This window comes from Nematolebias whitei, chromosome 11 (genome assembly GCF_014905685.2).
Source record: "Nematolebias whitei isolate Nwh7 chromosome 11, NemWhi1, whole genome shotgun sequence".
NCBI classification, from domain to species: domain Eukaryota; kingdom Metazoa; phylum Chordata; class Actinopteri; order Cyprinodontiformes; family Rivulidae; genus Nematolebias; species Nematolebias whitei.
Genome location: NC_056508.1, coordinates 44,522,120 through 44,534,313, shown reverse-complemented (window position 1 = coordinate 44,534,313; position 12,194 = coordinate 44,522,120). Strand labels below are relative to the sequence as shown.

Here is a 12,194-nt window from a genome sequence, read left to right as displayed (position 1 = left end):
ACATCACAATCCGTGTTTGATTGTTTTTCTTTTCCAGAGCGGACACATCAGCTCAGCATGAATTCTGCTCATCTTATTCCTGAAAACTCGTGTGATTGTGCCAACAGGTCTGCGGCGCTCCGGGTGACGCTCCCTGTGGGGAGAGCCCATGTGGAGGAGCAGGTTGCCGTGACGATGAGGGGAACCGTCACTGTGGAGGCCTGAACTGTAACGGCGCCGTATCAGCAGCTGACAACGCTCTGGAAAGAGCCAAACATGCAGAGAAAGAGCTGAACAAGGCAGTGGGAGAGATGCAGGGACTCTTTCATAAGGTGTGATGCTTTTTTCTGTAAGATAATTTCACCACGTGGAACGTCACTTTCTCATCATTAAGAGTCCAGGTTTGCAGACAGAACCTTACATCCAGAGGACTCTAAATCAGAAATAGTCAAGGTTTTCCTTCAGGACTTTGAAGCTGAAGCAAAATAAAATCATATAGAGAGACTATCTATCAAAATGGCCTGATCTTGGGGCCGAGATGGTGTAGAGGCAGGGCAGCCGGCTTGGGACCCGAGAGTCCCAGGTTCGATCCCCAGTCACTGCACATCACGTGGCGTCTCTGGGCAGCACGTCTAATCCCCAAAATGTCCCCCGGGCGCTTTCAATAGCTGCCCACTGCACCACCTGGTGGTGGATGGGTTAAATGCAGAGACTAATTTTGCCATTGTATGGAAACATACAGTGCTGACATTGTGATGACATTATTATTATTATTATTATTATTATCTTCTCTTTAGACCATTTGTTTAAACCCGTGTCCTCAGATTAACATATAATCCTTAATGATCCATCACACATCTTATTTTCTAAAACCGACCAGTTAGGAGGACACTGAGTTCAGAAGCGCAACAACTAACAAGCTCTCCTGCTTCAGTTATTTTACTCATTAAATAAACATTTTGATTATCGTATTTTCCAGCGTATAAGTTGCATCTTTTTGCATAAATTGGCATGCCTGCGACGTATTTATGTTTTTGTTTTTTTTCTATATTTATAATCCAATTTTTGGCTGAGATCTGACAGTTTCATTCATTCTGACATGGAAAATATTGAACACTATAATTTTCAGCCACTAGGGGGCCCTCGACCAATATGGCAAGCCAAGTGTCTCATTAATAGGCAAAAGTGACTATTAATGAGACACTTGGCTTGCCATACTAAGCCACCTTCGTCTCGCTCTGGAACTCCTGGAGCAGACGTCAAATCAGCTGCATTTCCCTGTGCCGCCCAGGCGAAATGCTGCTGATTTGACCATTAAAATGCATTTATTAAGGAAAAGTTCAACTGAGACACACCTTTACTATAATTTTGAGCAAACAAATAATTGTTTTAGCGTTAGTCTCTTGTTAAAGTCCTCCCGTGCACGCTCCCACAGCCGCCATTTGGCAGCCAATTAATTTTTGTCACAACACCGGCCCACATTTCCGGATTGTCAGCGGTGACGCATAATAGATGCGACGTATACAGTTAAGCGACATATTTATGTTTCTTTCTACTACATTAGACATATTTGGACTGATGCAACTTATACGGCGGTGCGACGTGTATGGCGGAAAATACGGTAGTTTCATACTTAGTTTGTACATTTTAGTGCAAATGAAAAAAATTGCTTTCATCCTCTTTAAAATGTTTTCATTTTTAAAGTGTTGCATTAATATTTACTTCACAACAGTTACTGTTTTAATTTGAGTCATTTCTGTATTGTAGCACTTTTAGCCCAATAAAGATGGTGACAATAAATATTGGATCAAGTACAAAAATAAATAAAATACTAAAACATTTATAAATGAAAAACAAAAAATATGCAAGGACAGGAAAACATTTCAAAATAGCTTTTTTCTCTCTTTAGACCTGAACCAAGTGAAGAGATGATGTAACGCAATGGTTAATATCCATTTGTTTTGAAATCTTTAAAATGAGCTGCTGAGTTAAGATGGAAAAATATATATTTTTTCTTTTTTATTCCTCCTAGTTTTATTGAGTTTATACTGTGAATTATTAAAATGAAACTAGTAACAGAACTCTAAACATATGTAAAATGTTTGACAGTAATTTGAAAAAATAATTTGCTTTTTTTCTAATGCTGTGCCCCCTCTTAGTGACAATATATTGTTTGAACAAAACATGGATTTAACTTATAAAGTGCACGTGAAATACAACTTTTTTTTAAATATCCTAAATGCCTCAAACCTTCTAAAGATTTAAGCATCAGTCTGTCACTTTTAAAGCTTCTTTTTTAAAGCTTTTGTTTCTTGCAGGTGGCAGAAGCTAAGGCTCAGGCAGAGGAAGCTAAGGGTAAAGCTCAGGCTGCTCTGGATAAAGCCACAGCCACGAAGAACAAAGTGGAACACTCCAACAATAACCTCAGAGACCTCATCAAACAGATTAGGGAGTTCCTCACTCGTGAGTTCATGAAAAAGAGATTTGTAATGTTTGCCTCTTGCGCCAACCCTGACACTTCCTGGTTATTGACAGAGGAAGGAGCGGACCCCGACAGTATCGAGGCGGTGGCAAACCAAGTGCTGCAGCTCTCCATCCCTGCTTCACCCCTCCAAATCAAACATCTCGCTGACGAAATCAAAGATCGGGTCCACAGCCTTTCCAATGTAGATGCCATCCTGCAGAAGACTCAGGAGGACGTCCGCCAGGCTGAGAAACTTCTGCTGGACGCCAAGAGGGCGAGGTGATCAAAACCTGGTTAGATTTAAAACAGTGGTATTATTTACTGCACTCGGCGTCGGTAACGTTTTGTCGTTTTCAAGGCATCGTGCTGAGGGGGTGAAGACGACAGCAGAGACGGTGAAGCACGCACTGGAAGACGCCAGGACTGCCCAGACTTCGGCAGAGAAGGCTATAGCAAAAGCCAAATCTGACATTGGGGAAACTGAGAATAGACTGACACAGGTTGCAACACTTAACGCTCAAGTTCTTTTTTGTTTGTTTGTTTTGAAACAACTTCGAAACAAGTGTAGCAAGTTAAGTCAGGTCCTCTGGACGGATTCTTCTTGTTGAGACGTTTCGTCTTTTATCCAAAAGACTTCTTCAGTCTGAGGAGCTGCACTAAACTCAGTCGTATAAATAGCACAGAGGGATGAGTGAAACTAACAGCATTGTAAGAGGGTGACCGTTGCACACGGAGGCCTTTGCTCCTAAAAACCGTCCATCGTTAAACGGGCCGAGGCCTCTGTGCCCCTTTTACAATGCTGTTATTGCTAGTATCACTCAGCCCGCTGTGAATAGCAAGCGGTCATCAGGGCACTAACGATTAGTTGTTAGGCTGATGGTCCTCTATCATGTGAACAGCTGGTTCTGGATGTCACCAACAAACTGGTTGATTCACTGAGACATATGTGTCAAGCTCAAGGCCCGGGGGCCAAATGTGGTCCTCGTTGACATCTTATTTGGCCCACAAGATGACATGTGAAACGTAAAATACCACTATCTTTTGATTTTTTTTTTTCAGTAATCTTTGATTATCATGTTGAAAGCACAACAGAGAACATCAAATGAGACCAATCAAACTGTTGAAGAACCTGTTGTGACCAACAAAAGATGTTGTGTATTTGATTTGAGTTAATGTAGATTCTGAAACTGGCCCTTAGTTTAAAAAAAAAAAAGGTTTTAATTTTGGCCCTCTTTTGTGAGTGAGTTTGACACCCCTGCTCTACGAGAAGACGCTATTTATAAGACTGAGTTTGCTGCAGCTCCTCAGACTGAAGAAATATTTTGGATTAAAGACGAAACATTTCAACAAGAAGAATCCGTCCAGAGGACCTGACTTTACTTTGTTAAATTTTTCTACGTGGGTTTTTGAGCATGCATCAGGATATCTAAGACAAGTGAATTTTTTATTTTTTAAAACCTCTATCCATGCTGATATTTAAGATTTTATTTATTTATTTATTTATTTAAAACTGTGTGTGGGGTGTGTGTGGCTCTGTTAATGCTGAATGTGTTGCATTTAGTGGGAGACTGTTGATAGATTATTTCTGTTTTCAACAAGTGGCCATAAAATCCCATTAATACCAATTTTATGTTTTTATTTATTTATACATTTATTTGTTTTGTTGGTACAACATAAAACAACTGAATTGAATTGAACACTGTATGCAGATTGAGTCAGAAACATCCAGTGGCGAGAAGGACCTGCAGGACGCCATGGTCCGCCTGGGCACTTTAAAACAGGAAATCAACGCCTTGAAGACCAAACACGCCAACAACAGCTTGGCTACGGCTCGAGCCGAAGAGACGGCCACCATGGCGCGAGACAAGGCCAATGAAGCCAAACAGGTTCGTGACCGTGCGCTCATGCTTAGCATCGTTAATTGTAGACGCAATAATTCAAGATAGAAACTTCTCCGTCTTTACACTCAGATTCTAGACGGACAGCTGAGAGATAAATACAACGAGGTGCAGCAGCGAGTTGACGGCAAAGCCAAGACTGTGGAGGATGCCAAGAAAAAGGCAGAGAGGCTAAGAGAAGAAGCGAAGGAGCTGCTCACAGATGCCCAAAACAAGCTAAAGAGACTAGCAGGTACTGTGACAACAGAGATACAGTGTTTGAATTGACGTGTGCTGCGGAAGAAGACTGGCTTTTTACTGAAAAATCAAAACGTAGCAATCAGCTTGGATTGTCTGAATGCTGGTTTAGCATTCAAACAGTTGTTTTCTTATTGATTTTATTTTATTTATTCTTTTTTTTTATACATTATTTGCAATCTCCCTACTTCTGCATACTTTGTCCTATTTTAACCACTTCTTTGAAAAGGTTCAGCTCATTCAGGAGACGGATGCTTTGACTTTTAGTGGAATTGTTCTATTATTCAAAATATTTAATTTTAATTACAAATATTTTCCCCATAAATACTTATTTTCATATCCTTCAAATTATTTTATTATCTTCTTCAGTGAAATACTCTGTCCTCTAACTCTACTTTTACTTTTTAACCACTGTTCTACATTTAGCTTTTAGCTAGCATTTGCTATTTCTAGCTAGCCTTTTCCTACTTCATAAAAAAAAAAAAAGTTTAGATAATGTTCTGCTCCTTTTAGCTTTAAAACAAAGCGTCATCTTTTCTTTCTTTTTTTTTAGCAAATTTCAGCAAAGTTATTCATCTTTCAGCGTTCACACAACGTTTAAACAGAAATGCTAATTTTCTAGGTGTTCAGTAATTAAAATAGAAATTACATAATACAAAAAAATTGAATAGCAGAAATTGGCTGCAATTTAAAAGACGAAATTTATGGGGAGAAGCTTGTGCCATCAGAACATGAATTTGAATTGCTCAGACTGAATCTGTAGTTACTTCATTTGAAATTAAATCCACTGGTTTGAAAAAATGAATTTCACTAAACTGAGACTGAATTTATTGGTTTGAAACTGAATTAATTTGCTTTGAAACCGTATTTTCGTTGTATTGAAAATTCAGTTCGACTACTTTCATTTTCAGTTCTATAATTCAATTTCAATTCCAAAATTCAGATTTTTGTGTCACACATCCGGGTCCTCGAGAAAGCCACGGAGTAATCGAACGCAGATTGACAGATTTATGTTTCTCGTCAGTGGAACTTCCTTTACGGAAATGTAGGCGCGGGGTTTAGTCTCAAGGAGGCGGTGATGCAACAGAGGGGATGCAATCTGCCGTAAAACACCAAAGAAAAAGAACTTCCTTTACGGCGTATTTTGAGCTGGAGCAGTGGCGCGCACATGAACTTGGCATGAACTCGTGTGCACGCCACTGCTCTCAGTGCGGAAATTGTCATAAGGACTAAATACCCAGAGCGAAAGGACTGACTATGAACATGACACAGGAAGGCAAGTTCTGTGCTTTTATTTGCAGTGAATAAACCACAGGAAGTTATCAGGACCCCTGGGGAGCAAGAAGGGTCAGCACTGAACTTCAGCAGGAATTTATATTGATTATATTGTCCTCTGGTTCTTACTGGTTAGTGAAAGGTGTTAGGAGAGTCACTGCTTCCAATAATCTTGTGAGAGCAATGGTAATCCAACGTGGCAAGTAGTCACTGTTGGGTGAGTGGTTGGAGGGCAAGGAAGACAGCTGGGAGGATCACGAGGAGGTTTCTAGGGAGTCCGAGAACAGGTAGATCTCAGGAGGCTCACTGGAAACAGCAAAGACGCCGGTAAAATTTCAGAATCAGATTTCAGAAGGGACGAAAATCCTCTCCATCCCCTACACATCGGAGGAGCAGCTGTGGAGGAGGTCTCCTGCTACAGGTACCTGGGGGTGCATATGTCCAGTGTCCTCACCTGGACAGCCAACACTTCCTCTCTGGTCAGGAAAGCCCACCAGCGTCTCTACTTCCTCAGGAAGCTGCAGAGAGCTGGACTTGGGAGCTCTGTCCTGAAGAGCTTCTATCGCTGTGTGGGGGAGAGCGTTCACGCCAGCTGCACTGCTGCTGAGAGGACGGCTCTGCAGAGGCTGGTTAAGGCTGCACAGAAGACTGTGAGGAGCAGCCTTCCCACCACCTCGGAGCGCTACACGTCACGATGCAGGGGGAGGGTACTCTGCATCATGAAGGACTCCACTCATCCTGCACACAGTCTGTTCCAGCCCCTCCACTCAAGCAAGCGGCTGAGGAGCATTCAGAGCAAGAACCACCAGGCTCAGAAACGGTTTCTTCCCTGCAGCTGTCAGACTAATGAACTCGAGCTGCACTTAATTCAGCTTCATCTTACATTTTTTTTAAACTTTATTTATTATATATATATTTGTACTCTTTTGCATTTATTTATTTGTTAATTGTTCGACTTCTTGATCTGGGTCCCGAGTCCGAATTTCATACCACAAACATGCAAATGTGAGCTGACAATAAAAAAATCATTGAATCCTTAAATAAGCTCAAGTCCTTAGAATATTAAAGGGCTAGAAGCACAAACCATAGGAAAGGTAATGCTCCAGCGTCGAAGAGAAGTAATCACCTGCCTTTTATACTGGAAGTCTCATCAAGGGGACTGGTCTCCGGTGTGGTCGTCTGGCGCCATCTAATGACCTCAGGAGGGAAGTGACTGGAACTCCCACAGAAATATAGAAGCCTCTGTAGAGGAATAATCAAAATAGTGAAGTTAAGGATTATTAATTACTTTTCTTTGGTCAGTTTTAAAGACGCCTGCATCACTAGCTGCCCATCCGAGCCTATTTAACGGTTTCTTAAAATCCTGTTTCCTTCAGAGCTGGAGAAAAATTACGAGGAGAACCAGAGGAGGCTGGAGGGGAAAGCCCGACAACTGGACGGCTTGGAGGACAAGATGAGGGACATCCTCAAAGACATCAACAAACAGATCCAAATCTACAACACATGCCAATAACTCAACAAGTCTGGAAGACAAACGGTCTTTTCTGAGTTTTTCTGACTTTTCCTTAAAAATAAACAGAAATGAGAACGTGAGTCATGGTGTAAACCAGTACGCACATGCTGCATTCAGGTCATTATGTTTGCTAAAAACATTGTGTTGTATAAAATATAAGCACAACCGAACAGGTAAGGTTTGTCTTTGAGCACATATTTTACTGTACATTTAGTTTGTGCACATTGTTATTGCTTTTAATTTGAAACACAACATTGAATGTATGAGTTTAAGCTTTCAATAGAAAATGATACAGAATAACAGCAATGATGTGTATGTATGGAAGCAAACAATGCCAAATAATCTTTAGGTAGATTTTTAAAAATAGATTATATTTGTACTTTCCTTGTCACAATGGTTATATTGTATGTGCTTGCAGAGCAAGGACCCAGGTGCTGCCTTATTTGGAGTTAAGACTATTATTTTTATGAATGAACACTCAGCAGGTTGCTGACCTTGTGATAAGTGTGTTATGGCTGTGGAGGCATATTCTTTGCTGAGCATGCAGCAGAAGACATCACAACTTTTATTGTGCTTATAGAATTCTATTGCAAATAGTTCAAAATACAAAAAATAAATGGTAATGAATAATGATCACAGCTTTTGCAAATGATAGTTTTGAATTTTTAACACATAAACATCCCTCGGCTGCTTGGTTTATTGTTTTCTATAACGTCAAAAACAAATTGCAATCATTGAAATATGTGAACGAAAGTGAACATTTTAGCCTGCTCAGTTGGACTAATTTGAAACGATGTACAAATTGTAGTGATCTGATAGTGTCCTTTTCAATCCAGTGGTCCTCGGGGGGGGGGGGGGCACTGTCCTGCAAGTTGTAGTTGTTACTCTGCTCCAGCACACCTGAAGCTTTGACTGAATGGCCGCTGGGTTCTGTAGAAGCCTGTCAATCACTCATTCGTTCAAATCAGGTTGGTTGGAGCAGAGAAACCTCTGATCATTATGGACAGTGGCCCGTGAGGTCCAAGACTGGACACTACTGATGTACAGGTGCATCTGAAAATTTGGAATATTGTGGAAAAAGTTCAATTCTTTGTCAATCATTTCAGAAAGTGTAAGTCATCTTCTTCTACCTGGATTATTGAGCATGCATCAGGACATTTCAAACCTTTATTTCTTGTAATTTTGATGATTATGACTAACAGATTTCAAAAAAAGTGAAATACAGTGTCTCGAAAAGTTTGAATATTATGAAGAGGTTCAATATTGAAACTCCTGGTGTCGCACCCTAATCAGCTGATTAACTCCTAGACATGAGCTACAAATGTCTCATTCCTCAAGTCGGGCCACTCCTGAGCCAGAGACGACGTCAGAAGCGTCTTACCTGCTGAGGAGACAAACGACTGGACTGGCTGTGTGGAGGCTGCGCTCTTTTTAAGTAAAGACATTTATCTTAGCATTAATCAGAAACAGGAAACTAAATTGTAGCTTGTAAAAATAAAGTTTATAAATACCAAACTGCTCATGCGCAGATTGTGATTATTGTTTCTCATATTCTGTGACATAAATTGATTTTTCTTCAGTAATTCATGCCTTGTTCATGTAAAAGTATTTATCTGTTTTATTTGTGCCTTAAACTGTCAGTATTCTGGATATACTGTATTTACACTGTGCTGGATCATTTGAATAAAAAAAAAAAAATACAATAAACTCAAATAATTTTTAAACATTGTAACAGTGAAACATGCAAGATGAAGTAAAAATACCAAAACAAACCTGTTGAATTTTTACGTTGTATGGTTTTGCAAATAAAGATAAAACGTAATAAGTTGTGTTTCTGTGTTTAAGTAAACTGAGTTCATTAGAAAAACTCGATCGTGGTTTCATGATGGGCAAACGTTTCCCTCAGGTGTGCAAGGATGCATTTGTGTTGAGCATCTGAACACGTTTTGACCGAGTCTGCCAGTGGTTTGGTTGAACAACTGCTTATTAACTAAATCATTGTGTGAGTAATGATGAGAGAGCAGCAGCAGAAGCTCTGAAGGCATGCTGGCAGTTTAACAGCCCAAAATATGTAGTTTTAGCTGAAAGAAATTCTTCTTGGGTTTTTGATCAACATTGTAAAGCATCCGTATTAAATTGTCAACAGTTGTGTAGAGTTGAAGGATTCAGGGCACATAAAGCCAAGAGAATAACAATGAATAAAAAATGAAATTTAAATCAAATTCTACAGAAAGCTGCAATTAAAAGATGCACTCTTAAAAGTTGGAGGCGAAAAAAATAGATGAGCCATGAACTTACAATCACTGAGACTGTGCAGAATTAATTATTACATCCCTGTTTAAAAATGTGTTTAGAACTAGATATTTTTTGCTCAATTTTATTGTTGGGTTGCTGTGAACATTAGTGGGAAAAGCAACACTAGATAAAAAAGTACTCTATCTGCACTCACCAGTACACCTTTTTGCAACAATAAAATACAGTTCTAGTGTGCTAGTATAAAAACAAGCAAGTTTGAAGGGATGACTTTTTCATTAAATCTTGAATAAAACGAATGGGAACTGGTCTGTGGCCCTATAGATTTAGTAATGGAAAAACAATGGCGTGCAGTTTATAACTATATAACAAACAGGCCAGGACATCATTACATACAAAAAAAATCATATTTTTTAGAATACATGACTGATGAAGGTATTTCAGAAAGCCAGTAAACTGTATGTGATGAATGTAATTAAAAGTTGTTGAAATCATGCAAAAATAAGATGGGAATAAAAGTTCTGCATGACTCGGATATTGGACTTTTATTAAAGAAAGAAAGAAAGAAAGAAGTTCTCTGTCACGTGACGCCTCCTACCGGAAGTAGCTCTGAGCCGTTTCAGTTCAGGTCTGGCCGGGCAGTTGGATATTGTTTCCAACAAAGTAGACTCGCCCTGCAGAGGCCGTATGACAACAAAATACTAAAACCAGCTTTCGTTTTGATGCATTCTGCATCAGTTGTGGATGTATTACTTTAGATGGACGGGAATGGGTCCCGGCTGAATGTGGAAAGTTCCAGAAACGCCGTGAACTACGGGAGTTTCGAGCAGAGGGAAGGCGCGCCGCGGCCCGAGCCGAGGCCGTAAAGGAGCGTAGCAGCAGCCGTGGAAGAGGCACGAGAAGTCGCTCGCTATTGTGTGTTCCGACGGAATTATCGTCGCATTAAAGCCACGTAGGTCTCACGTTCTAATACCAGAATAAATATGGTGTTTGGACAATAAGCAGTGGTTACGCGTTGTAAAATGTCACGCGCTTGTATTAAATCAGCCATTCCATTTTAGCTGCTGTTAGCATGTTGCTAATGACATTAGCCGATCGACGGCTGTTGGAGCGCTCGATTCGATGACCTGTTCTGCGCTTTGCGACCCCGCAGATCAAGTTAAACTGTTGGCTGTAAGCTGCTTTCTGACATGCGTGCGGCAAGAATCGAAACCCTCGGGTCGGGAAAGCTTCAATTGTTGATATAAACGTAAACGTTTCCGTGTGTGCGCCGCTAAAAAGCTACATTCAGTCCGTAGTTTCATGTTTCTTAAATAGTATTTACGGGCACGTGACAGTATAAACACCAACTGCGCCATAAAACAAGCGAACCTCTCCTTGCGGCTAACCGCTACAAGAACCCTTTATATCGACGTTAGCTTAATGAACATTGGTTAATTACGTTAATATGTACTGAACATTAAGTAAAATAGCTTAATTTAGATGTGACCAGTTTGTCATTTTGCCGCACGGAGCTAGCAGTCTGCTGTTGCTATGCTAAGGAAACAAAGCTAGGCTAATTTCTTTTGTAATGTCCATGTTAGCTTTGTTGTCATTTGAAACCTGCGTCTAATTGGCTTAAAACACCCTCTGTTTAACCCTGTTATTTCCCACACATTTATTTTAATTTAATATAAATATTTAATATATACATATTTTATAATATATTTCAAAACAAAGATCTATCTTATACGCATATTTAAATTTACTTATCCTCCAAGGTTCAAGAAGACTTTGTCATTCGCATCACATGTGGTACATGAGGTGAAACGAAATTGTGTATTCAAGATATATTTCAAAACATATTTATGTCTATTCGTTGTCAGGTTGCTACAATTATGTTGTTTTAACTTTGCAGCTTTATATAACACACTGCTGTCAGTTACATTTACTGTGTATCATATGTTTTATTTATTTGTTATTTTTTTTATAACTTTCTTTTGCTGTAGGTCCCAATCCCTGGTTAACCATCCTGATTCTGTTCTGGGAGAGTTCAGACCAGTATCATCGCCAAGATAGCTGGGCCAGGCAGAAAGAGACACACCTCAGATCCAGACCCCAGCGGCGGCAGCGATTCCAGCGACGGGCAGCCTGTCAGTGCCAAGTGCCTGAAGATGGCCAGCAGTGGAGGCAGTGATGTGGCTGGTAGTGAGACGGTGGGCCGTCACAGTGGGGCTCAGCAAAGAGGAGGCAGTGGCAGAGAAAATGGCTCAGACTTGACACCCAGTACCAGCAAGAAGAAACAAAAGGACAAAGCCAACCAGGAAAGCAGAGAGGCCAAGAGAGTAGCAGCAGCTGCCAGTGCCGTTGTGGATGGGGTCCTTGCTGAGGTGAAGAAAGGTAAGAGGGTAATAGTCTTGTAGTATATCCATTCATATTAACGTCTTGTAGTATATCCATTCATATTAACATCTTGTAGTATATACATTCATATTAACGTCTTGTAGTATATACATTCATATTAACATCTTGTAGTATATACATTCATATTAACATCTTGTAGTATATACATTCATATTAACATCTTGTAGTATAT

General features: G+C 40.1%; 2 protein-coding genes across 2 annotated transcripts in view; both read left to right on the top strand.

The window, feature by feature from the left end:
* lamb2 (laminin, beta 2 (laminin S)) overlaps positions 1-7,462 on the top strand; it is a 73,780-nt gene extending 66,318 nt beyond the window's left edge. Inside the window, exons 28-34 of the mRNA XM_037685029.1 lie at positions 108-311; positions 2,298-2,442; positions 2,515-2,722; positions 2,802-2,943; positions 4,153-4,329; positions 4,414-4,573; positions 7,230-7,462. Of these exons, the coding sequence (XP_037540957.1) occupies positions 108-311; positions 2,298-2,442; positions 2,515-2,722; positions 2,802-2,943; positions 4,153-4,329; positions 4,414-4,573; positions 7,230-7,366 (1,173 nt within the window). The 3' untranslated portion in view covers positions 7,367-7,462. The remainder of the gene's footprint in view (positions 1-107; positions 312-2,297; positions 2,443-2,514; positions 2,723-2,801; positions 2,944-4,152; positions 4,330-4,413; positions 4,574-7,229) is intronic.
* Positions 7,463-10,221: 2,759 nt separating this feature from the next.
* The window catches only part of usp19 (ubiquitin specific peptidase 19), a 27,433-nt gene continuing 25,460 nt past the window's right edge, over positions 10,222-12,194 (top strand). The window contains exons 1-2 of the mRNA XM_037685028.1: positions 10,222-10,571; positions 11,608-11,998. Coding sequence (XP_037540956.1) covers positions 11,773-11,998 — 226 coding nt within the window. The 5' untranslated portion in view covers positions 10,222-10,571; positions 11,608-11,772. The remainder of the gene's footprint in view (positions 10,572-11,607; positions 11,999-12,194) is intronic.